Genomic DNA, 25,049 nt, shown 5'->3' with positions numbered 1-25,049 from the left:
GCGCATCCCCGAGGGCTGACGGCGAAGTTTCCGCTGTGCCTGCCGTTCGCAGGGCCCCCAGCCCGGGGAGGGGGCACGGCGGCGATGCCGGTACCCAGATCTCCGCAGCGCTGCGGTGTAGAAAAAGCGCACTCGCAGACAGAAAGCAGGGAAACAGAAATTTCCCCCGCTCCAGTTTGCCGCCGGCGGGATGGAGCCGACTGCTCCCACCAAAAAAATAAAGCCGTTTTCCCCCGAAGGAGAAAGAAAGAAGTCCGGCGGGTGGAAGGGGGTGCGCGGGGCCCTGCTCGGCCGTGTCACCCCCGCGGGGCTGCGCCGGGGGATGCCGAGAGGCGGCCGCGACGAGAAGTCGCACAAAACCCTTCCGTCGTTGTTATCGCTTCCTTCTCTACTATTTTTCCTCGAAAGGCAGCTTTGAAAAAAAATTTAGATTCGTATTAAATGGCGGGGCGGGGTGGCACGGGGAGCCGCTCTCCGGGCGGGGTGGGTTTCAGCGTGCGCGGGGCTCCTTCCTCCGCTCGGGAATAGTTGAGGCGGCCCCCAAACCGGAGAAGAGAGAGCGGAGCGCCCGGGCCGCGGCTCGCGGCAGCGACAGCGACCGCGACAAGGTGTAAAAACACCCCCGCTGGCGGCTGTCGGGGCCGCAAACCGCGCTCGAAGGGCCGCGCTGGAGCTCCCCTTTTGGGGTGCCCGGCGCGGCGGCCGCGCCCCCGTTCCTCACAAAATCACAGGAGCAGCGGGGGGGGGTTTTTTTTTTTATTTTTTTACCCTTTTTTTTTTTTTTTTTTTTTTTGTTGTTGTTGTTGTAATTCTGACGATCTTCCCTCCCCCCCTTTCCCTTTTTCCTCTTTTATTTTAATTGTAGGTAGACAGGACCACTCTGAATGGCGCAAAAAATTTCTGTAAACGACGCACAAAAAACACCTCCCCTCCCTTGCCCCCCGCCTCCCTCCCGAAATGAAACCGAACCCCCCCCCCAAAAAAAAAAAATGGAGGGGAAAAGAAACGGCAGAGGAAAAAAAAACCAAAACCAAACCATAATAATAATAATAATAGCAATAATAATAATAGCAATAATAATAATAATAATAGCGTTTCCCTCTCCATTCCTTCCCCAGCAGTTTCGATTTTTTGTTTGTTTGCTTGTTTATTTTCGGAGCATCAGTCTGTCTCCTCCTCTCTCTCTCTCTCTCTCTCTTTCTCTCTCTCTGTCTCTGTCTGTCTGTCTCTCATCCTCTGTTTGTTATCTCAGGGTTTTCCTCCGTTTTTGGGGCGTGCGCGCGTGCGGGGGGCGCGTGTGCGGGGTGTGCCGCGCTGCCCGGCGGCCCTCACTCACCAAGTCCATTGCTGCGCCGGTACCAAGTGGTGCGCTGTGGGGTACTGGGGGCTGCCGGCCGCGCTGTACTGCGCGTTGTACTGCATGTGCTGCAGGGACTGCGCGCTGTACGCCGAGAACGGGATGCCCGTCTGGAAAGTCGCGGCTGCCAAGTCCTGAGCTTTGAGCGTGTGGCAGGGCTTGCCGTCCCTGACTAAGACCGGCACGGCCACCCGCCGCGGGGAGGGGAGAGGAGTCACTTCCATACCTTTCTCGGCCCGCGCCCGCTTCATCTTGTAGCGGTGGTTCTGGAACCAGATCTTCACCTGCGTGGGGGTGAGGCGGATCAGGCTGGCCAGGTGCTCCCGCTCCGGCGCCGACAGGTACCGCTGCTGCCGGAACCGCCGCTCCAGCTCGTAGGTCTGCGCCTTGGAGAAGAGCACCCTCCTCTTCCTCTTCTTGCCCGCGTCCCCGCCGCCCGCCGCTTCCTTCTCGTTGTCGGGCGACTCGTCGGCCGACGGCTCCGGGGACTTGGCCGAGGGGTCCTGGCCGCCGCCGCCGGCCGCCAGCCCGTGCACTGCGGACAAGCCGTGCCCGGTCAGCGGGGGGACGGGCCGGGCCGGGGGGTGCCCCTCCGCCGGCCCCCGCATCCCTCCCGCCGGCCCCCGCATCACCCTCCCGCCGCTCGGCCGTGTCGGGATGGAGGCCAGCCGTGCAGAGAGGCAACCCCCCCCCCCATCCATCCATCCGTCCATCCATCCGTCCGTCCATCCGTCCGTCCATCCATCCACGGCCCCCCAGCTCCCGCCCCGCCGCCGGGGGCAGCTGGAAGCGGCGCTGCCCCGTTCCCGGCCGGGACGAGCCGCAAGGCCCCCGCCCCCCGCCCCCCATACCCCGTGTCCACCCCCCCATCGCCCCCGGTCCCCGCTGCCCCGTCCTCCCGGCACTCACGGGAGTACTGGATGCCCTCGGCGCTCGCCAGCCAGCGCGTGTAGGGATTATCGCTGTTATCGTAGAAAGGGCCCTTCAAAGGCAGCGTCGGAACAGTGTCCAAGGGGGTTTGTCCCAAAACTCCCGCTTTCCTGGGCGGCTCGGGCGCCTCGCTCTCCTCCTCGCCGCCCTCCGCCGAGCCGTCCTCATCGTTGGTGTCGGGGAGGTCCAAAATGTCCTTCACCGAGAAGCCCGTCTTTGTGTTGGTCAGAGACATGTTCCGGCCAAATTCCGGCTGGGAAAGTTGGAGCCGCAGCTTGGCCGAGCCGCCGGGTCACGGCTGGGCACGCACACGCCGAGCGGCGACAACGACACCGCGCAGGGACACGGGGAGCAAGGAGGGGGCGGGGGGGGGACACGGCACGCGTGGAGGAGGGAAAAAAAAGTAGAATAAGAATATGGATTTATAGAAAAATAAGCGGCGGGGGTTGTGAGGGAGAAGCGGCCGCAGCGACGGGTCTCTGGTTGTTCTGCCACGGGGGAAAATTCCGAGAGCGGGAGTAGCAGCTGGTTTCGGGAATAGTTTGTAACTCCAGGGAAAAAGGGGGAAGAGACGCCAAAGGAAAAAAAAAAAAAAAAAAAGGGAAAAAAAAGAAAGAAAAAAAAAAAAAAGATCACTTCTGGATCTTGTTCAGCCGCGCCGAACCCGCGCCTGCCGCTGGAAAATCCCGAGCCATTGCTGGAGCGAGGAGTCCGTATAAGGCTGGTCCCCACACATGAACCTGCCGAGAGGAGCGAGAAAAAAAACCTACATTAAACCCAGGAAAGGTTGGCCACGTGTGGGCGGGTCTTGGAAGTCAAGTGGATGAAGACAGTGTTTGCAGATGTGAAATTGCGGGTTTTGGGCGAGCTCCGAGCTTCCACCATTGGTGATGAGTGGTATAACGTGTCAGTTAATTACCGGCGCGGGGAGGGCCCTCGGCGCGGGGGGGGCGTGTGGCGGCGCCGGGGGGGAGGGAGGAAGGGAGGGAGGGAGGGAGGGAGGGAGAGAGGGAAGGAGGGAGGGGGCGACTTCCCAGCTTTTTTTAAGGGCACTATTTACATACAAAGAGCTCCGTACCAGCCCGGCGCTCCGCACGCCCCAAAGTGCGTTTTCCACCCGTGTTTTCCTCCGGGCGAGGGGAGAGAGGAAAAAAAAAAAATTAGAGCAATAATAATCATAATAATAATTTGGGAGGGGGGCCTGTGGCCGCAGCTCCGCAGCCGCGCAGCCCGCGCGGGACCGAGGCGGCTCAGATGGCAAGAGCCCAACTTATCTAACCCGCCTAGGTCAATATTTTGGTTGGGGCTTAGGGATGAGCGCTGGAAATTAAACAGCGAGTAATTGATTCTAGTTTGCTCCCAAATTAAGCGAACTGGCAAAACGCGATCGCCAGGCGCGACCCGGCGAGATCCGGGCGGTGATTATTGGGGACGGGGCGGGGGCTGGGGGGGAAGTGTGTGCTTATTTGAAGAGGTCTCATTGATTTTGCCACCTTCTTCCAGGGGAATGAATCCAGCCCGTTGGGATCACTCGATGGGCTGCAGCCCGATGGAGTCGTACAGGACTGAATTCTCTTTTTTTTCCTTTTCTATCTTTTTTTTTTTTTTTCCTTTCTTTCTTTCTTTTTCAGGACCTGGGGAAGGATGGAGACGGGCAAAGAAGGGGGTCCTTCCCTAGGCAAGGCCGGCCCCCCAGGTGTCACCACGCTCGCACACAACCCGCGGAGCCCGCAGCATTCCCGGCCGCGGGTGCGGCCCTGGGGGCTCCCCCTGCCCGGCGCGGGACGCAGAAACCTCCCCCCAGCTTCTCTCTGTCTGCCACCAACTTTGATTTTCATTTCCTTTCTCCCTTCCTTCCTCCTGCTCCCTGCACCCGCCCAGGAGCCTCGGCCGTGCGCACCCTCACGGGGCAGGGCCCGGACCGTCTTCCTTTCCCCCTTCTTTCCTTCCTTCCCCTTCCATCTCTTTCCCTCTCCCGTCCCTTTTCTTTTTCTCTGATTTTCCATCCCTCTGCCTTTCCCGAGCCCTTCCCGGGCCGGGCCGGAGCGCGGGGGTGACGAAGATGCGCGGGGGTGACCGAGATGCGCGGGGCGACGCGGGCCGCGGGGTTTGTGCAATCTGGGAAGGAGCTTCCCCCCAGCGCCCTCATTTCCGGGCGGCAAAAGTTGCCCGAGTTTCCCTCCCCGCGTGGTGGGGGGAAGGAGCCGCAACGCCGCGGGCCGCGCTGGGGAGACGCCGCCTCAGCCTTCCTCCTCCGCGCCCGGCCATGGATCCGCACCTTCCCCTCGTCTCCCTCGCCGCTCCCCCCACTTTTGCTGCCCCAGCCCCCAGCCTGCCTCCCATAAAGTATGTGATGTGGCTGACAATGCCCAGGGATTTTTCCCCCCCCCCCCCCCCTCCTTTTTTTTTTTTTTTAAGCGAGCCCCTGCGCGCATCCTGGGTGGTCGGCCCCGCGCAAACACAAATACAACCCGACGGCTAAGCTGGGGACAATGTCCGCAATGTAGACAAATGTCCGGCTCCTGTTGGAACCCTTTGTCTCGGCGCAGTTTTTGCATTTATTTCAGTGGCGAAATAATACGTGATTGACGCCCTCTTTCAGCGCGCCCTAACTGTTGGGAATAAATCTGAGGTTGTTCCTAGTTGTCATGGTATTCAACCGCGCTCAATGGCTATCTCTTCATCCATTGCGGAGCCCTCCTCGATATCGAGGGAACCCCTTCGGCCCGGCCCCCTCCCGCTCCTCTGCCGGGCACCGCCGATTCCCACTCAGTCTTGGGGTTACCCACGGATTTACGCGGCCCCCCGGCTCGGATGGGGGTTTTATTACGCCGAAGGGGAAAAAAGAGCGAGGAGAGCGGCGATAATCGGGACAGTGGCGGGACGGAGGACCCTGACAGAAGCCGAGCCCGGGGAGGGAAGGGCAGAGCACCCCCGGGGCAGCCAACGCGGGCCGGGCCCCGCGGGGCGGGCCGGGGTTTAATAATAGTAATAATAATAATAATAATAATAATAATGATGATGATGAACACTCCCGAACCTGAACCCATGCACAAACCCCACGCCACGGGCAGAGCGTCCCTCGCGGCGTGGGGCTCTCGGGAGGAGGCCGGACACAGCCCCGGGGGTCGCGGCCGGACACAGCCCCGGGGGTCGCGGCCCCTCCCCACGCTTGGACCTCGCTGGGCTCCGCGGGTGCGGCCCGGGACGCCGTGACGTCACCGGCGGGCGGTGACGTCAGAGCCGCGCGGGCCCTCTGACGCCAGGAGGGGTCGCGGGGCCGGGACGCTGCCCCGCACTGGGGTCGCGCTGCGCGGGGGCAAAACCCGACGGCAGCGCCGCGGCTGTCGCGACAGGGCCTCGGCCCCCCCCCCGGCCGGTCCCACGCGTGGCGGGGAAGCTCCGGCCCTGGGACAGGCGGTGACAAGGCCGGGGGGGCCGCGGCCCTCCCGCCCCGGCCCCCGGAGCCGCGGCGCGTGTGGCGGGGCCGAGCGGCGGCCGTGGGGGACGAGCGGCTCTGCCCGCGGGGCCCGATTCCCTCCCTGCCCGCCTTCACTGGGGGCTCCCCCCCGCCCCTCGCCCGCGGGCTTAGAGCTGGCTCCTCTGTTTTCTAGGAGCGGGGAAGGGGCAGGAGAGGGGACAGGAGAGGGGGCGAGGCCTCCCGAGCCGCTCGCCGCAGTCCCGCGTGGGCCCGGCCGCCGCGGATCCCGGCGGGCAGAGCGGGCTCCCGCCGCGCCGCAGGCGGCCCCTGGGGCCGCTTTTGGGCGGCTTCCTCGCCTTTCTGGCTCCCGGCCGCGGCCCGAGGGTCCCGCTCCCCCGCACGGCGCAGGGGACCCCCTCTGCTCTAAGCCGGCGGCTCCCCGGGTCCTCTCCCTTCTCCGCCGAGCGGATCCTACGCGTGTATCACATACGGCGCAGTATAACTGTGCTGCTACCGAGTGTAATAATGCACATTATAGAGAGAAATGCGGGAAACCGCGCTGGGCAGGAGCCTGTCGCTCTCCCTCCCCTCCCTGCCCGCTCCGAGCTCGTCTCCATTGCCATTCCCACCGCCGCTCCCGACAAGTGGATCAATTTATCGTCTGATGGAGCCAAAGATGCCAGATATTGTTTTCCCTTCGCTCCAGCCCGCAGACAAACAAACGGAGCGGGGCTGCACCTTGCCGCTCGGCCTGGATTAGCGGAGCCCGCACAAAGCCTTTGTTAGGGGACAGGTTGATTTTATCTCCCAGAATGAGATCCACTTGGAACGAACGGGGAAAGGGAAGAGCAGCCCGTGTCCTGGTAACTGTCACGAGGAGTCTCACCTCGGGAGCATCCCTGTAAGTAACACCCTCTTTGTTTTAAAGTGCGGCGGAGGGAAGGACAGCGGCCACATGAAAGGGGACAGCTCTTCCCGGCCGGAAAAATCAAAATCGAAATTTTAAAAATCGGAGTGAAACGATGGCAGTGAAAGAACCCCTCCGGCCCCAAGAGCCGCGCACGGAGGGGTTCAAACCGCATTTTCCAGCGCTGGAGAGAACACTCTGCGGCTCGGCGGCGACTCCGGCTCGGAAGGGACCGGCCACGCCAGGCCGTGGGCACGGAGCCCACGCCACGGGATCGCCTCGCACACCGGCAGCCCGGCCAGGGAGCGAGTGAGAGAGAAAAAAACAAACAAACAAAAAAACCTATTTCCTAAAATCGAGGGTAGCCACCAGAGCCTCCTGAACCCTCCGGCGCTTGCAGGAACTTAATTGTAACGGAGTTTCTGCGGGCTGAAATTCCCGGCTCGTTTCCTGGCTGGAAAAAATGGCATTGGCAAAGGCGTTAAGGATGTTCTGGGGGGAAAGAAAAGGAAAAAAAAAAAGGCGGGGGGGGAAGGGGGGAGAAAAAGGGGGAAGATCGCCCCGCACGCGGGAAGGGAGTCAGCAGCAGCATTCCCAATGGAAGCTTCAGGGAAAGCCCCCACCGCCCCCCAAAATCCCGGCGCCGGCCTGCCTTTCTCCATCGGACAATTAATTCTTCTCCAGGACATAGGAATCTAAATGAGCTTCCCTATTCTCACGATTGCTCTATCTCCTTCCCCCCGACGCTTCAAAGGCGGAGAAATCCTTCCAATTCACCGATATTCCTTATAAATCTGTAGATGTGGATCTGCCCCGCAGCCAGGCTCCCGAGGTGGCGAATTGTCATAGAAATTGGGATTTCCTCCCGCCCCCCCCCCCCCCCCCCCCGCTCCCTGGGGGCCGGCGGGGTTATGGCAGAGCCGGAGGGCACATGTTAGGGCTTTGATAAATGCACTTTAATGAGATTTTGGAAATTATTGCCCACAGCGATGGAGGCAGTGGGCTCCGGGCACAAAGCCGGGAGCCCGCAGCCCCCCGACCCACATTTCGTCTTATTTAATTCCCCCCCGCCCCTGCGCTCGGGGGGAGCCGTAAGCCCGGCCTGGGGCTCCCTTCCCCTTTCCAGTCTATCCTAAACCGGTTTATTGGCCGGACGGACGGGGGTCTCCCCCGCCCGAAGCCCCCCGGCTCTGCCCGACCCGTCTCTATTGATTAAACGTGTCCCGACGAGATTAAGCTTTGTCAGAAATGATTTTTTTCTCCTCGGCAAGGAAACCCCGGCCCGCTCGCCCCGGAGCGAAGGGAGTGCGGCGGCGGGATTTACTCTCTTATCTGGATCCGCTTCCCGCACCCGCCCGCGCTCCGCGGAGGTCTCCGCGCCCCGGTCACCGCCGGGTGCGTGTCGGGGCTGGGGGGTGCGGGGACCCTCCGGGGCGCCCCGCACGGGGCGGGGGGAATCAGCGCTGGCTGGGGACGGGTCCAGCCGCGTGGGCTCGGCTCCAGCAGCCGGGGCAGAGCCAGGGGCACACGCGTGGCACGGGCAGGGAAGGGAAGGGGTGAAGGAGGAGGGGGCCACGCCGGGGCCGGGGGCCGGGGCCGTTCCCTGTCATTCCCGGTCCTCTGGCGGACTCTGCCGTCGCAGCCGAGAAGTGTCCCGCGGCCGGGGCAGGGGGGAGCGCCCCGGGCTGCCCCTCCCCGCGCTGCCCCGGCCCCGCGCCCACCCGCGCCCGCGGCCGTGGCCGTGGCGGTGTCTCAGCCGCGCCGTCGGGGCCGGGGCCGCGTCCCCTCGGCGCTCCGCACCAGCTCCTACCCGCGCGGACCCCTCCCCAAAGCCCCTTCCCACCTGCTGCTCCCGCCCTCGGTGCCCCCTCTGTCCCCTGCGCCCCGGGGCCCACCCGGCCGGGGGCTCCAGCTGGGGTCCCCCCGCTGCCTCTCGGGGCTCACCCGGGCAGGTCCCGACGCGGGGGGCTTGGGGGGGGCCTCGCCGCCCCCCGGGGCTCACCTGGGCGGGGATCCCTCGGCGGCGGTGTCCCCCCGCCGTCCCCGGGGAGTCACCTGGGCAGGGGTCCCCGCGCGGGAGGGTCCCCCCGCCGCCTCCCGGGGCTCACCTGGCCGGGGGTCCCGAGGCGGGGGGTCCCTAGGCGGGGGGGCTCCGGCGGCGGCCCCCCGCCTCCCGCATTGTCTCCGCCGTGTGCCGGGGCCGCTGCTCGTCCCTCCGGCCTCACATCCCCCGCGCCGCTCGCTGCCCTCCCCGGCGGCTGCCGCCGGGCGGAACACCGGCCATACGCTCCGCGGCCATAAATTGGGAAGAAGCGCAAACACGCCGGTTCCTGGGTGGCTCTTTTAAGGCTGAGCCGGCCCCTCTCTCCCCCCGGGGGGCAGAGCCCTCCCCCCGGCCCCCCTTCCCCAAAGGAGCCGCTGGCTGCGGCCCCCGCCGGCCCCCCCGCGCCCACCGCCCCGCCGCTGCGCACCCCCCGCCCGGGCCGGGTCGGGCCGGCCCCGCTGGCCGTGCGCGGATGGCTCGGTAGCCAGGGCGCCGCACAGCCCAGCCGCCAGATGTGGCACGTTATTGATGGGGGGAGGCTCGTTTACATTAGATACGCGGCTGATCCGGCCGCTGATAGCGCCGGTGTGCGGGAGATTAGAGCTGCGCTGCCGCGGCCGCCCCCAGCCGCCTCCCCTGCCCCCCTTCTTTGGGGTCCTTTTTTGGGTTTCAACATCAATTTTTTAAAAATCGTTGCGAAGAAAAGGGGATGGAGTTGGTGACGGAGGCTGGTGCTGCCCAGCTTCCCTGAAGCCAGGGATGAAGAGCGGTCGTGGAATCCTGGGGTATCCTGAGTTGGGGCTCATCGAGTCCGACTCCCGGACAGCCCCAGAAATCACCCCACGTGCCTGAGAGCGTTTTCCAAGCATCCTGAGCTCGGTGCCGCTGCCGCTTCCCAGGCTCCTTGCCGCAGAAGGTATGATCCCACCGTGATTCCAGAGAGGACGGAGAGCTCCCAGCCGGCCGGAAGGGCTTCCTGGGCATCCCACGTCCCTTCCAAAGGGTTCCTGGGTGACGCACAAAAGGCGGGGGGGGGGCACCAGCAGTGGCACCAGCGGCGGGCAGAGGGAAGGCGACAGAACCCCTGCTCCATCCCACCCGAGCCGGATCCCCACCCCGCCCCCCCAGCACCTGCCCCGCTCCTGGAAAGACCTTGGAGTCCCGTGTGAAAGTCGCAGGGGCCGGGGACAGATAGGGCTCAGTGAAATCCCCCGGTCACAGGCAGAGCTGCCCGCAGATAAAGTGATTGATCCCCACCCCGGTCAATAAAGAGCTTGTTCCAGGCAATTAATAACTTCGCCAAGCTTGTTTTGTTGGGACAAAGTGCCCCGATTGCTGGGCGAGGGAATGAAACCGGGGGGGGTGGGGGGGAGAAAATAATCCCGTGGTTTTACGTCGCCCACAATAAAATACCCATTAAATGACGGTGATTTACAGACATATTTATTTGCATGAAGAAGCCTCACTTGCGTAAATCTGCAAAGTCTTTGCTCTCGCAGCATGGAATTCCGGGTGGATGCCCAGGACATGTCTCTGTCTCTCTCTCTCCATCCCTAGGGAACGCTGCACAGAGGGATTGCAGCTCTGCGAGGGTGGTAATAAACCAGCTCCAGCTCCTGCCTCCCCACATCCGGGAAGGAGGGGAAGTGCAGGAAAAGGCAAGGGAGCAAGAGCTGCCTTTGGGGCCCCACAGGTGCTCCTCGGGACAGCTGTCTGTGCTGAGAAGCCCGGGCCGTGCTGGAAACCGGTTCCTATTTTATGAACAAAACCTCCGTATTTTTACGAATTAACCCATTTTCATTTGTTATTTTTACTAGGAGGGCGTTTTGGCGCCTGATGCGTGGATCCCGCCATCCCCCAGAAGCGCTGGACCCAAACCGGCAGGCCCGGGGACAGAGAGAGAAGCGGGTTTCACTCAGCCTTGGAGAGTCAGTCCTTCCTGCTCCCCAAACACCCCGTGTGGAATCTCCTGGAGGGGCTGGCTTTGAGGCGCGAGGTCCGGACCCCAGGCTGGGGAGGTTGGGATCGGCTCCGCCTCGTGGCAGGGTGGTCATTCCCAAGTTTTTGCAGTCACTCGAGCTGGCACCACTTTGTGTCCTGGGATTGGGAGAGGCCTGGGAGCTCTGGGCTTGGAATGCCCAGGCGAGGAGAGACACCCCCCCCAAAACTCCCTGGCTGCAGGGACAGGCTCCCACCCGCCATCCACAGCCCCCTCCCAGGAGTGAGGGAATCCAGAGCTCGAGAAGGCGGCACCAGGACCTGGCAGGGCTTGGGAAGAGCAGGAGCTGGGAACTCTGGGCTGAGGTCCTCATTCCAGCCTGGCTTGCAGAGGGAATTAAACAGGTGCCCAGTCCCCCACAGCAGGGAGTGTGAGGGAGGAGGTGGGAGTGGGACGAGGGGCTGGGAAGGCACCCCCACACCCCACTTTACGACCCCGCTCCGTGTTTGAGGAGCCCAAGCCCCGTCCCTGCCCAGGCCGGGCACACACCTGGGGGTGACAGATGGCCACGGGCTGTCCCCGGGCTGAGCACACAGCGCAACCTGCTGCAGTTCCAGCACCTGGAACAGGGCAGGGAAGGAGGCAACCTGTGCAGAGGGAGACGGGAATCGCCCCGTCCAGCCGGGTTTCGGTTGGAAGCAGGCACCCGCTCCTCGTTTTGTAAAATACGGAATTCAATTTCACCTCATTTCTCCTCATTCTGCTCTTTTCCTGGGTGTTGCCCTGGGACGGAGCAGGAGCAGGTGCTGGTGGGAGCTGCTGTGGGGACACAGCAGCCCCAGGCTGCGGCACCGGCTCGGACAGCCCATGGGAGTGGTGTGGGCTGCTGGGGGCCCTCTGACAACAGCACTTTTGGGGACACCGTGGCCTTGTCTTGTTTCACCTGCCTGAGACATCTCCCAGCATCCCAAGTGGAGGTCCATGTTCCTGGGGAAGCAAAGGGAGGGGGAGGATGTCCTGGTGACACCAACGACTGATTTTCTCCTCCCCTCCTCACTGTCTCCACAGCCAGCCTTGGTCCCTCCATGCGTACCCAACTTTTCGCATGGAATTCGCCGCTCGCTGCAGCGTTGGGCTCGGAATCCCTCCGGAAGTTGCTCTGGGTGGATTTTGCTCCCAGCAGCCTTCCGTGGAAAGCACCTGCTCCGACTCCCCCACGTCCACCCGCACTTACGGATGCCGACTTTTGCCCGGGGCGCTTGGCCCAACTCCTCAAATCTCGCAGGTGAAGCAGATTCCCTGGTGGGAAAAACCAAGCAGGTTGGGAAAGAAAAAAAGGCAACCCAAGTGACAGTGACGCCGTAAACCCTGGGAGCGACGCGGAGCCACCGGCGAGGCGCAGATAAAGGAGCGCTCACGCCGTATCGCGGGCGCCCCATCAATCACGCGTCCGTCTCCCGGCGCCCGGACCCCGGGAGCGGTGGGAATGAGCGGTGGGATCACTGTCAGCCGAGATCAGCCAGGCTGCGGTGGGAACGCTGCTGACACCGCGGCGGTGGCGTCGGCCCCGTCCGGCGGCTTCCTGGGAAGGGAGCAGGCAGGGTTGGAGCCGGTGCTGTCCCCGGTGGAGACAGGGCCACGGGGAGGGGCTAGGATGGATATGAGGGTGGTCAGGAACCGGAGCAGGCTCCCCAGGGAATGGGCACGGCTCCAGCCCAACTCAGGGATGCTCCAGGTGGGAGTGTCAGGGCATCTGTGCAGGGCTGGGAGTGGGAACGGATGATGCCAGTGGGTCCTCCCAGCTCAGGGTATTCCATAGTTCTGTGACACTCTGGGAGATCAGGGTGCTGCTTGGCTCATCTTCCGTCTGGACTTGCCCATCACTGAAGGCTTCCACATGGAAATCCTTGGTGGGAGCAGTGGCAGGAATTCCCTGCGCGCCACAGCAGATCCCAGCGGGAGCAGGCCAGCACTGCCACGTGCTCCAAGGACACTCCTGGGAAGACCCTGCCACATCCCCAGTGACAGCGTGGCAGAGACGCTGCAGGGGCTCCTCAAAGCTGGGCTGGGAGGGCCTCATTCCTTCCCAGGTTCTCCCGCTGCTGTGGGAATTATGGGTGGTAGGAAAAGGGGAGCCCCGGTGGAACAGGGCAGCTCTTCTGGGGTGGGAGGAGGGACGAAATCTGTCCCTGGGGTCCCTGTGCCTCGGAGCCCAAGCCTGAGGGAAATCCCTGCCCCAGCTGTTCTGCCAGGAAAAGGAGAACCTGAGGAGGAGGAGGGAAACAGCCAGGTCTGCCGCTGAGGAATAGGAACAGGACATCCACTTGTGGGAGACACCTGGGGAAGGCACGGAGAGCCAGGGGGCTCTGAGCAGGACCTGGCGCACTCAGGACGACCTGGGAGCACAGTGCCGGAGGTTTCCCTCATCCCTGACCCAGGGGCAGGACCCTCCCTTGCCCCCTGGCCACCCCGTGCCCCCTGAGGGGCTCAGGAGCCCAGCCTGGGCCCGGCTCAGGTTTGGTGCCTCCCCAGCAGCTGCCGGCAGCAGAAGGTGAGGAGGCAGAGGTGGCGGAGCTGTTACACATTAACCGGGACAGCGGCTGCTCCTTCCTCCTCTGTCCTGGAACCATCCCCGGCCCCGGGCTGCCCTGGCTAATGTGTAATCCCAGAGCTCGCTGCTCCTTCCCACCAGGATGTCCCAGTAGCTAGGCTGGCCCGGGGAGCTGCGGCGCGCAGTGGAGAGTATTTGATGTTCTCGGGTTTTATGGATAAATGTTTTTCCAGCGCCCCTGAACGCTTCCTTGTGGGCACAGAGCAGCCCGAGGGACAAAAGCGCCGAGCCCAGCTTGCGCAGAGGCCGTTTTCCCGCTGAAACCTGCTCGTTTTTCCGGAAATGGCGGGAACTGGGCTGCTGGAGCTCGCGCTGCTCCCTCGGGATGCTCGCTCAGCTCGGGGTGTTGGGCGGTTGCTGCTCACCCACACGCTGCGGCACAGCCCTGCCGCAGGAGTAGCTGAAAACCACCTGGACTGGCTCCTCTCCTTGGAGAAACTCGGACTTTTGGGGCTGTGGAGGTGCCCTTAGGGATTTGCACCTCTTTTCACCCCCTCATACTTGAAATCCTGGGATCCAAGCCCAGGGAGGAGTGGGGATGGGATCCTGCGGTCCTGGCAAGAGAAACGTGCCCGTTTTGACTGCTTTCCTCCACCTTTTTTTTTTCTTCCTTTTAAAATAAATTTCGTATTTCTGTTTGATAATGCCCGCCAAGGGTTTGTTTTCCCCTCTCGGCACTGCCAAGCAAACTCTTTTGCCGGGGAGATAGCGCTGCACAGCCCGTTTGTTGCACCAGTAGGTCACATTTGTGCTAAACAGGATGCCGAATGCCGCCTCCGATCCAAAGTTTTCCATCAAAGGCGAAGACCTGAGTCAAGTAATGAATATCAGGAGGGTTCTGCTCTTCAAAGGCAGAGAAAAATTGATTCTTTTTGAGATAAAACTCGCTGTTTAAAAAAAAAAAAAGATTGGAAGTGAAGCTAGATTTCCTTGTCGCCAATGTTATCCACAGCAGTAGCAGGGTCTGGTTTCCTCCCCCCCGGCAGGCTGGGAGCTCACAAAACCCCGATTTGAGTGAGAGACAGAGGAGAAATTGGCTGGATTTGGGATTTTCCAGGCCTTTGAGGGCCTTGGAAATGCTCCTGGCTGGGAGTGTGGAGGGGCTGGTTCTTGGCTTTGCTGAGAGGGGAGCGGCGATGGCAAACCTGGCTCCATCCCCAGGGATCTGCTGGAGACTTTGGGGGGAACAGGGAATTCCATCAGCCTTCAGCTGCTGTGCAGGCAAAGCAAGGCAGGAGGGAGGCCTCAAAACCGAGGAAAATACACGGAAAAGAGGGGGAAGAGAACAACCAGCACCCTGTGAGCTGCATGAGAGATACCCCTGGATCCCTGTGAGTGCCCGAGGCCGGCTTGGACTTGGCTTGGGAGCAGCCTGGGGCAGTGGAGGGTGCCCCATGGCACGGGGTGGCACTGGACGAGATTTAAAGGCCTTTCCAATCCAAACCCCTCTGGGATGATTCCTTGAACTCTGCTCCAGGCCAGGCTTTTCCAGGGAGTGGGGGTGAGCAGGTGAGCTGCTGCAGCTCCTGGCTGGGGGTTAGCTGGGTGCTGAACGCCTGACCTCTGCTGGGCTGAGGGTGATTACTGGGCTGCGCTGGAGGCAGGAGATTCCTGGGCTTCTCCTCACCGTCCTGAAGCCATCTGGGATTTTCCCCCTCCACACCCCAACGCGGTGGAAGGAAACCGAAGGAGCCTGGAGCGCCCGTCGTGCTCCGCCTCTGTAACCTCGGTGGCGATTTCCCGAGCCTCTCTCCCCTTTCACGCCCCACATCTCGTGCTGAACAACTCCTCGGGCTCGGTAATTTCAGGATCAACGAGGGCACTGGCAGTGGGGAGCAGATGACACAGTGGGGAGAGGAGCGCGCAGCCCCAGCTTTGTTCTGTGGCGGGTGTGTGCATCCCTGATCCAAATTAACGCCGGGATCAACTTTCTCCCCGGCTGCTTGGGCTCGGCTTTGCGCCAAAGGCAGAGGCTGGGCCGCGGTGAGTAACTGAGAGCACCCGGAGCTCCACGTGGCCGCAGGGGGGAAAGGGCAGGCTCTCTGGGAAAGGGGGAGGCTGGGGAAGCAGGAGAAGGGGCTGGGCTAAAGCCAGGTTCCCTGCTCCCAGCAGGATGGAGCTGCTGGATGCTTCCACTGGGAGCGGAGGGAGGTCTGTGGATGCGGAATCTTGGTCTTCCTTGGATACAGAGCTGCTCCAAGATCAGGGAGGCTCAAGGGGGTGTTTTATGCCCAGTGGGGACACCCTGTGGGATACAGGTGCTCGCTCTCCGCCCTCCCGCCTTGTCCCTGAACCAGCAAACCGGACGAGGATCGTTATTTGTAAAAAAATAACCCAAAAAGCCCCCGAGGAACCTCAGCAGAGGCATCGCCCTCAGGGGTCACAGCCCAGGCTCGCCTTGGGTCGCCGTGCTTGTGGTTTTTTGTGTTTCCAGTGCTCAGAGCTGCTCCTGAGGCACAGCCACCCCAAACCGGCCCTGAAACCCCCACATTTTGGGGGCTGCAGCCCGGGCTGTTGCTCCCCACCCTCTGCCCCCCCTGGGGAGGTGTCACTCAGGTGAGCAGCAGGGTTAGGAGCAGCATCCCAGGGCTCCTCTCGTCACCCCGCAGGCCGCGGGGCTGCTTGTTATTCACCGAGGCAGGAGCCCGTCTGCAGCCAGGCGAGCCCGAGCAGGAGCTGGCAGCTCGATGGGAGAGGTTCAGCGGCTCCTTCCTCACGTGCTGGCCACCTGGAATATTCTCCTTGAACTTCTCGCCCTGGCTCCCGAAGCCCCGCGTTAACTTCCTGAAGGACACCCGAGGCTGATTTTATTCAGCACGGAGTGGATTCTGGGGCCGTCCGCAGGAGAATAAACGCGAAGACTTCGGCAGCCGAGGACGTGGCAGCACACCGCGGCGCCTCGCTGAGTACGCGGCGAGTCCTCCCTCAACTTCAGCGAAGAGCTTGAAATAAATCTCGTCAGCACGCCAAAACAAAAAAAAAAGAAGAAAAAAAGAAGAAAAAAAGGAAAAAGTGAAGCGAGCGGGTTACCGGGGTGGCAGGGTGTCAAGCGACGCGGCGTTTCGGAATCCTGCTGGATTTGGCCCCTGTGGCACGGCCAGAGAAGTGCCGGTGGGATGAGGGAGCTGCTGGGTGCTGGTGCTCCCGCTGGTGAGCAGTGTGGGGTGTCCCTCGGATTCCTCTGGAGGCCGGGAATTTCTGTGTGGTTGGAGTGGCTTGGGAAAAGGAGTTGTTTTGGGTTTTCTTCCGGGAGGCAGATGCACGATGATGATGCTCCCAAATGATCCAGCGGGAAGTGTTTTCCCTGGTGCTGGGGGGGTGGGATGGTGACCAGCAGAGCCGCCCACGGGTGGATGCTGGCACACGGCGGCCAGAGGCCGCTGTGGGTCACCCGCTGGTGGCACTGGAGCTTCCACCAGCTGGAAGGATGGCTGGAAAACTCGGGATGAGCTCCAGCTCCGGCGGGATGAATGAGCTGGGGCTGGAGGAGCCCACGGCAGGCACAAAGCGGCGGCTCCTTTGTGCCTGCCCGGCTCGGAGCTCTCGGCATCCGCCGCGGGCTGAAGTGGCTCTTGGGCTGTTTAAAGGTTGAGTGCTGCTGCTCCGAGCGACGCGAGGCAGATTCGGTTAAATAAACACGGCAGCTTAGAGAGAAATTGAAGGTGACGCGCAGAGCTGGAGCGGAATTTAATGTTGGCAGCCGCCTTCCGGCGCGGCTCTCCAGCCGCATCCCTCTGGAATGGGCTGGGACGCGTTCCCTGGAATGCTGGGGAGGGGGAGCCCGGCGCTCGGAGGGACCGGGAAGCCGCTCCAGGGGACCTGTGCTGGTGTTGCTGGTAATTCCTGTGCGTTTTCGCATTTTGGGAGGAGGCCGCGCTGCCCTCCCGGGCCCGGTCGCGCTGCAGAGCCCTAAAGAAGCCATCCTGTCCCTCAATCGCTCCGGGCGCTGCTTCAGCGCCCAGCAGATCGTCCGGGGGTCATTCCAGCGGGATCCATCCTCGCCCCCCATGAACAGGTGCTGTCCCGGGGTTGTGTTTGTTTGGGCCGTGAGGGTTTGGATGTGGACAGGGCTTTTCTCGGGGGCTGGGCCCCGGTCTGCGGTTTGCTCGGGGTGTGGAGCAGATCTCCCTCCTGCTCCCTGCCCCGGGAGCACATGGAAGCAGGGAGAGGAGAATCCCAAAGGATGAACCAGAAGCTTGCCTCCCTCTGCAGCGCTTCCCCGCCTCTGGCCCAGGTGAAAAATCCCACTAGGTTTTCCTGGGGGGAGAACTTTCCAACCCCGATAATTGGTGGTGTGGAAGCAGAATTGCCTCTCTGCTCCGAGGTACAGCCCTGGTGCAGCCTGCTCTGTGCAGTGGCCGGGTGCCGGCGGAATTCCGTGGTGGGATTCTCCGGAGTACAGCACAGGGCAGGGATAACGCAGGGAACGGCTGAGGGAGCCTGCTCTCATTCCTTAAGCGCCATGAATGCCTTGCCTGAGGAAGTGTAGGCACAGATCTCGGCCCTTCGGGTGCCTTGGGCGGGAAAACGGAGTTTCGGTCAATCCCAGATTCCCGGAATGACTGCAGTGCAGGGAAAGGGAAGTTTTCATGGAAGTTTTGGGCTTTCCTTCCATCCAGAGCTCATGGATCGCTCCTGCCTGGTGCGTGCTGCTCCTCGGAGCAAAGCCCAGGGCTCTGCTGCTCCTTGCCTTGTGCCAGTGCCTGCCGCTGATGGATTCTGTGTTTTCCAAGCCTCGGGAGTTCTGGTGCGCGGGGAAGGAAGGACCCGCAGGATTCCCTGTCTTGGGAGGGGCGGAGCTGGGGAATCTCTCGGTAACAGTGCCACTAAAAATCCCATTGAAGGAAAAGGCTCGGAGCACCCTGGCACGGTGGAACTGCGGCAGGGGACAGGAGGAACGAGATGAGCTTTAAGCTCCCTTCCAACCCGAACCCTTCCGGGATCCCGCGCCAGGGAGAGGTTTTGGTGCACGGAAAGCGGGCCAGGGCTGGAATTGCTTTGGGAACGCGGCAGCAGAGGGTGGGTGGGACAAGGAGCGGAAGGAAACGTGCAGGAAGAGGGCCGGGGGGCCTCAGGATAACCACACCACGGAGGCGATGCTGCCACACCTGATCTGTCCCTGGTTTGCGACCCCACCCGTGGCACAGAGGGGACAGCAAAGCCCCGTGTGCCTCAGCCCCGCTGCCCCCTCATCCTGGCGACACCCGCGCCCCCACGTCCCCCTCGGCGTGGCCGGGGGCTCCGCACGAGGGCTCTGGCTGCGGGGCCGCGGATGTCGCGATCTGCGCTGACACCGTGTGGCCGCTCCCCGCATCTCGCCCCGGCGCCCGGCGAAGAGGATTTCAGCCCAAACAGCCCCGGAACGTCCCCCGGAGCCACCTCCGAGCGCAGGCAAGCGTCACCCTGCGGAGGCAGGAGATGGCCCTTGTCCCGCTGCCCTGCCGGCCTCGCGCCTGGATCCCTGCATCCTCCCAAACGGGCCGGATTTGGGGCGCTTCCAGTGGCTCCAAATGAGCTGGATTCAGGACTTTTCGCGTGGTTTTAAACTCAGCTTGGTTTAAAACGAAACAGGGTAAATTTAGGTAAGACACCAGAAGGGATTTTGACCGTGGGATTAGTGAGTGCCCAGAGCAGCTGCGGCTGCCCCTGGATCCCTGGAAGTGTCCAGGGCCAGGCTGGAGCACCCTGGGATAGAGGAAGGTGTCCCTGCCCGCGGCAGGGGGGTGGAAAGAAGATGAGCTGCTGCAAAGGTCCCTTGCGTCCCAGATCGTTCCGTGATTCCCCAGAAAGGCCTGCCTGGCCCTCGTCCCTCTGCTCCAGGATATTTCCAGTTCCCCCCGTTCCTGACAGGCAGCTGATGTGGGGAGGACAAGGACCTTTTACCTCCCCTTTGGGCAAGCACGAGGCTCTGGAGAGGAGCCTCGGAATTCAGGGACTCTCGGAAACAGCCCTTTCTCCTCAGCCTTTTCCAGCCGCCGGGATTTGGCAGGGAGGAGCCCGGCTCTGCCCGTTTGGGGGCAGGGCCGCGGATTTTGGGATGCAGGCGGATGGGGCTGGGGGCTGGAGACAGGCAGGGCTGGAAAAGGAGGTTATTCCCGATTTCTCCAGCACAACCCCACGGACACAGGCAGGGAGCTCTTTGCCCAGCGCTCCCAAGCGGGGCAGAATTTTGGGATAAACCTCCCCTGGCCACGCCGGGAGCCCCGGGGGCGCTCGCTGTGCCCGGAGGGTGCCCGTCCCCTGCGGGCCCCGGGGCAGGCGCGGAGCGAGCCGAAGGAAGGCTTGGCGCTCAGGGAATAGCCCCAACAATGGACAATGGGGCCATTTAAGGGACAACAAACAAGTTTCTGCCCTGGGAGTTGGTCCCGTCGGAGTCACGGGGTGAGGCAGGGCATGAATGGGGGCTTGACTCGAGGGCGCCGGGCTTTGCCCCACCGCGGCCGCCGCGGATGCTCGCGCGTTTATTCCTTGTCACAGGATCAGGGCCGGAGGAAGAGCGGGGACAAAAGCAGCGCCTTCGCTGTCCAAAAAAAAAAACCAACAAAAAAACACCCCAGCACAAAACCGAAAAAAAAAACAAAACCAAAAAACCAAACCAAACAAAAAACAAAAAACCAAAGAAAACCACAGAAAATAACCAAACCAAAAAAACCCCCAAACAACAACAACAACAAAAGAGAAGGAAGGAAGGGAGAGAAAGGGATTTCAAATGGGAAAATATGAATATTCCAGGACTGAACCTCTCCCAGCGAGGCTGGCTTGGAGCTGGAGAGCTGGGGAAGCTCCTTTTCCGGGGAATTCAGGGCTCGGAGGGGACGTGGTAGGGTTGGGAAGCTGAAATCTGTGCCCTGTGGATTGGGGGGGTGTCCGTATCCAGCACACCTCTGGGTCAGGAGCCTTTGGCTGGAGCAAATCCTGTGGGGAAAGGGGCTGCAAGGGCAGAAAGTTTGGGATGAAACAGCTGCAGGATCTCCTGCTGCCTCCCTGGGCTCTGCCTCCAGCCCAGCTGGGGTTCGGTAGCAGCTCTGGGCAGGAGCCCTAACGAGGTGACAGGAAGACGGATCCTGCTGGAAACGGGGAACACGAGGGAAAGATCACTTCCTCCCGAATTCCAGGCCTGGCTGCCAGATGGAGCAGGCCCTCGCTCTCCCTGGGAGCACAGCCGGGTGCTCGGGTGAGAGGTGCTGGGGCTCCCGGGCTCCGCCCTGCTGCATTCCCCGGGAACGAGCTGCGAGACTTGGAGAGCCCGCAGGAAAGTTAAAGGGGTTTGTTCCTGCAGTTCGGGAAGCTCAAAATAGAAATAATGCCGGAGGAATAAATAAAGACACTCAACCGGCCAAGCCAAAACTGAGCGAGAGCAGCACTGGGAGGGGAGAGTGGGGGGAAATGTGCTGGACTGGGATGTGCTGCCGGCCCTGCTTCCTCTGGGATTTGGCTTTTTAAGGATTCCAGTCCGGGGTGCTGTAGGCCCGAGGCTGATCCCACAAGCGGCTGCTTCTATCCAAGGGAATCAGCACTGGGAAGGCCTTTGGTGTCCGTGAGCCCCACAGCCCACCTCCCCCCCTCCCCCTCCCTTTGGGATCTGCGCGTGACGCTGCCACGAGATGGGCCTGGACGCCAGCGGGACAATCCGGGGATGCCGCCAGCCCTGGAGCTGCTCCTCCCGCAGCTGCTCCGTGCGGGCGAGAGGTTAATGAGCGCAATTAACAGCAAACGCTCTAATTGCAGCCGTTCAGAGGGAGACTTTCCGAGCATTGGTTGTGCCCAGCGCGCTCCGGCGCCTGTCCCTTCATTAATGGGAATCGAGCTGTAATTAGTCGCTGCCTTATCCCGGCGCTGCCAGGAGGCCTCGGGGATGCGGCATTCCAGGCTGAGGGGTCCCTGGTGGATCCTGCCCTTCCCTCCTCACCTGAGTGAGGCGGAGTTTGGGGTGACTGAAGTAATTTTGAGGTAAAATCGACGGGTTTGGGAGGGAAATCTGCTCCAAGCAAGGTTTGTGGGCACCCACAGCACACAAAGCCTTGACATCGCTCTGGAGCAGCAATTCCATCAGGGATATTGGGATGCAGCTCTCTTCCAGGCGGAATTAGTGCCCGCGTTGTCCAGGGTGGCGCCGCGACACTGCCCCAGAGCTCCAGCCCCGCTCCGGGTGGCACCATTCCTCCAGGTTTATCTCCCCCATGGATCCGAAGCTTTTCCCGATCCATACCAAAGCCCTTCCTTCCCGTGCATCCCACATGAATAATGGATGCTGGTGCAGCTTCCCATAAATCATCGCCGTTCCCTGTGCCACGGCTGCTTCGAGCGCAGACATCTGCATTTCAGACCACGGGGAACACGGAGAATCCATCTTTTCCCTTCTTCCTGGTGGGATCGCGGGCTCGGTGCCCCCAAGGGAAGGGTGACTTCAACCCCATCCTTGGTTTCTGAGGCCGGAGAATGCGCGCTCCTGGCTTTTCCGCGTTGCTGGGACACATCCCGGGGCTGCTGCTCTGGGAGCTTTTTCCATGCGCAGCCGACGCCCAAGGTGTTCCCGGAAAGGCCTCGGGAGCTGGGAAGCTCTTTACTCCCCAATGGAATTTAGGGATTGGAGGGAGGTTGGAGCTGGGTGGTTCCCGGCCTGGGAAGGGGTCGGTAGAGGCCCAAGCCACGCTTCCCTCCTTCCTTGTGGATCCATCCCTCACCGTCGGGAGCAGCTGATCCCTCCCGCCAGCCAGGGCACACCCACCCACACCCCGATCTGCTTTGCAGAACAGATTTTCCAGGGAAAAGCCACAGCATTCCCTTTCCGGCCCATCCTTTGGGGGTCTACAGAGCGCGCCTTCCTTTCCCCTCTGGCGCATGCGCGGGTTCGAGGGATTCTCCCGCTCTTCCCTTTCGCCTCGGCTCGTCTTTTATCAGAAATCGTTCGGAAACTTCTTCTCTTTTTCTGTAATTTATGAGCTTTTATTGCGGCGCCGGCACCGCGCCGAGGAGGCCGCTCTGAAGTGTTCTCGAGGCTCCCATTGTCCCTTATCGCGGGATTGTATCTCGCCGCAATCCATCCGCAGCCATCCTTCGGAGGCGCGGGGCTCTCGCGCGAGGCCGCTTTCATCCAGGCGCTGACAGCTCTTGAACGCTTCATTACTTGGCGGCGGGGCCGGGAATTGTGATCATTAGGCGATTTTTCCAGCCCTAATCTGATTTTATAAACTGTTTCCTTCCAGTGTCTCCAGGCGGCAAACACTAAACGCATCTGTCTGCCGAGATCCTGGCCGATAGCCGCCGCAGGAAAACCCACTCTGGACATCTCGGGGAGGGAGCAGCCCGGATGTTTGTCCTATATTCCCACATCCAGGGGTTATTTAGGCTGGAATTCGCCCGGCAAAAATTCCCCACTCTTAACTCGTGCACAGCTGTAGCCCCTCAGGTGCATTTTGGGTTTGGTGGACTGGCATTTGCACAGTTAAAAAGGGGGAAAAGAGCGGGAAGGTGGAGATGTGTTTCCACATCCCAGAGATGTGTTTCCGAGCGGGTTTTTTGGGAATGAGTGTCCCCTTTCCCCTCACAGCCACCTACATAGTGTGGGTTCCCCAACGGAGACGATGTTTCCCATTTAAAAACTTTGGTTTTTTCCTTTGTAACGATGGAAAACCCAACCTCCATGGTTCCTTTCCCCTCAGAAACTTGGGAGGGGCAGCCAAGCTGCTGCGATGGGGCTGGATCAAGCCAACGTGCCCCTTCGTTAATTCCCTGCTCCTGGAATGTGTGGGACCAGGGGATCCATCAGGATTCCAGCCCTCCCGGCCCAATTTTGGGGTGGAAAGGTCACTGAACGCCAACGTGGCTCCGTCACCTGCTGGGTTTGTGGCAGGGACATCGGGCTGGAGCCTCCCAGGGGCGACCCTTTCCCCGTTTTTTTTTAGAACCAGCCCAAATTCGCTCAGAGCTGGGCAGGGTGGGGAGACTCCCTGGCTGCGTGTCCCTGGGATTCGGCACAGCCTCTCCTGCCCATCCCAGGGATAAGGAGAGCTCCAGAGGTCCCAACCCCATCCCTGTGCCCTCCTGTTCTGCTGTGGCTGTGTCTGCACACATCCCACTCCCCCTTCCAGGGGCGAGAAGAGTGAGGGGGATCCCGGGAAAGCAGAGTTTGGATCCCCAGGCTGCTTTTTAACCCCATATTTACTTCTAGAGGCAGCACTGGGATTAAACAAGGAGCGTGCTGTGTCCATCCCCTCCTCCTTTGCCAGGAGGGGAAGCACGCCCTGCTCCTCCAGCCCCCGTGGAAGGGAGGGAATGCTGGAAATCCGAGTGAAACTCCCCTTTTCCTCTCCCTTTGCCACAAAAGCTGGGCCGGGATGCTCCAGCCCAGCAGAGGGAGGCGGGCAGGAGGGGAGAGGGAAGGAAGGAGGTTTGATGTCTCACTTAGCCCGGCCGCCGCCAGCCCGCAGTGACAGGATCCAATAAAACCGTGTTGATCCAAAGCTTAGTCCGTGGAGCCGCTAATCCCGGGGCAGATGGCAAACAGATAACGGGGACACTCCAATTTCCCCCGCTTTGCTCGGGAAGAGGGAGGCAGATAAGGCAGCGCAGGGTAAACACCCGTTGCTGCTGCCAATGCGGGAGCAAATCCCGCTCCTCTGGAAAGGTTGGAGCGGCATTTCCCTGCGCGGGGCCGAGCTGGGAGCTCGGCGGTGTCACGGCTCCATCGCGGGCGCCGGGAATGCCGTGGGAAGAGGGAGATTGCCATCTCCCGGCGCGTGGAGATGCTGCAGCGCTGCTGGGAGCGGCCTGGCCGGGCTCGCATCCCGTGGGAGCACCCACACCCCACCCTCCGTGCTCTGGGAAGCTCCAGTCCCCTCCCGGGTCTGTTTGTTTTCCCCCCACCGCCAGCTGCCGTCCCTGGGGGGTGCTGTGCAGGGAGAGGGAGGAGATGGAGCCGGATGGAGACATGGATTCCATGAAATGGAGCTCTGGGAAGGCCTTGGAGCGGGAGCATCCCCCAGGGGGCACAGCGGGATGGGGCTGCTCCTCGCGGGATGGAGATCTGGGATCTGGGAGAGTCACATCCCTCAGGGCACAGCGGGATGGGGCTGCTCCTCGCGGGATGGAGATCTGGGATCTGGGAGAGTCACATCCCTCAGGGCACAGCAGGATGGGGCTGCTCCTCGCGGGATGGAGATCTGGGATCTGGGGGAGTCACATCCCTCAGGGCACAGCGGGATGGGGCTGCTCCTCGCGGGATGGAGATCTGGGATCCGGAGCAGTCCCTGAGCTGCTGGAAAATGCCCTGCCTGTCCCTTGCTCCACGGTGACCGTCCCCACGGCTGTCCCCGTCCCTCTCGCTCGGAGGGGACACGGATGGGACAGTGGGGCAGAGCTGAGCATCCAGGTGGATCCAGGAACGCCGAGCTCTGGCCTTGGACGCTGCACCACGGATTTATCCCAGCTCGGGCAGGGCAAATATTTGACGAGCCGCGCTTGTGTGTGTCGGCAGGGACACGGGGACACAGCCGGGATGTCCCCGGGGCTGGGACCTGTCACTTCCCACGGCTTTAACACTTCCCGAGCTTTGCCACGCCGGGATCCGGGCAGGAAGGCCAGGCCGGGCAGGGCTGAGGGTCCCCGAGGGTCCCCGCTCTGGGGTTTGGTGGCACCAGCTGGGAAAGGGGCACCCAAAGGTGTCCTGAGGGCTGGGGCAGGGAATGCCTGGGGCAGGGAATGCCTGAGGAGGGCCCCTTGGCGACAGCTCTGCCGGCTGTCCCCTCCCGAGCTTTTCCCGCTGGGATGAGAGGATCCCCGGTAGCTCTGGGAAGCGGCACTAGAGGGAGCCTCCAGGCTGGCAGCTCATTCCTGCCTCT

At 62.0% G+C, this 25,049-nt stretch overlaps 1 protein-coding gene and 1 long non-coding RNA gene across 4 annotated transcripts; one reads left to right on the top strand and one right to left on the bottom strand.

The window, feature by feature from the left end:
* Positions 1-1,041: 1,041 nt before the first annotated feature.
* On the bottom strand, positions 1,042-8,934 carry NKX2-2 (NK2 homeobox 2). 3 transcript variants are annotated; one of them, XM_032104433.1, is made up of 3 exons: positions 8,724-8,934; positions 2,267-3,027; positions 1,042-1,892 (listed from the first exon to the last, which is right to left on the bottom strand). In XM_032104433.1, the coding sequence occupies exons 2-3, from the start codon at positions 2,520-2,522 to the stop codon at positions 1,333-1,335; spliced, it is 816 nt and encodes a 271-aa protein (XP_031960324.1). In that variant the 5' UTR covers positions 2,523-3,027; positions 8,724-8,934; the 3' UTR covers positions 1,042-1,332. The 3 variants fall into 3 exon arrangements, with proteins under 3 accessions (XP_031960324.1, XP_031960325.1, XP_031960326.1); XM_032104434.1 differs by lacking the exon at positions 8,724-8,934 and adding an exon at positions 8,618-8,709; XM_032104435.1 differs by lacking the exon at positions 8,724-8,934 and having other exon boundaries at positions 1,042-1,481; positions 1,584-1,892; positions 2,267-3,148.
* Positions 3,112-4,929, top strand: LOC116441962. The gene is made up of 2 exons (XR_004239312.1): positions 3,112-3,193; positions 3,919-4,929. It is a non-coding gene; the product is annotated as an uncharacterized LOC116441962 (long non-coding RNA).
* Positions 8,935-25,049: the final 16,115 nt, after the last annotated feature.

Source organism: Corvus moneduloides, chromosome 3, assembly GCF_009650955.1.
Source record: "Corvus moneduloides isolate bCorMon1 chromosome 3, bCorMon1.pri, whole genome shotgun sequence".
Classification (NCBI taxonomy): domain Eukaryota; kingdom Metazoa; phylum Chordata; class Aves; order Passeriformes; family Corvidae; genus Corvus; species Corvus moneduloides.
This window is presented reverse-complemented; position numbering and strand designations above follow the sequence as displayed.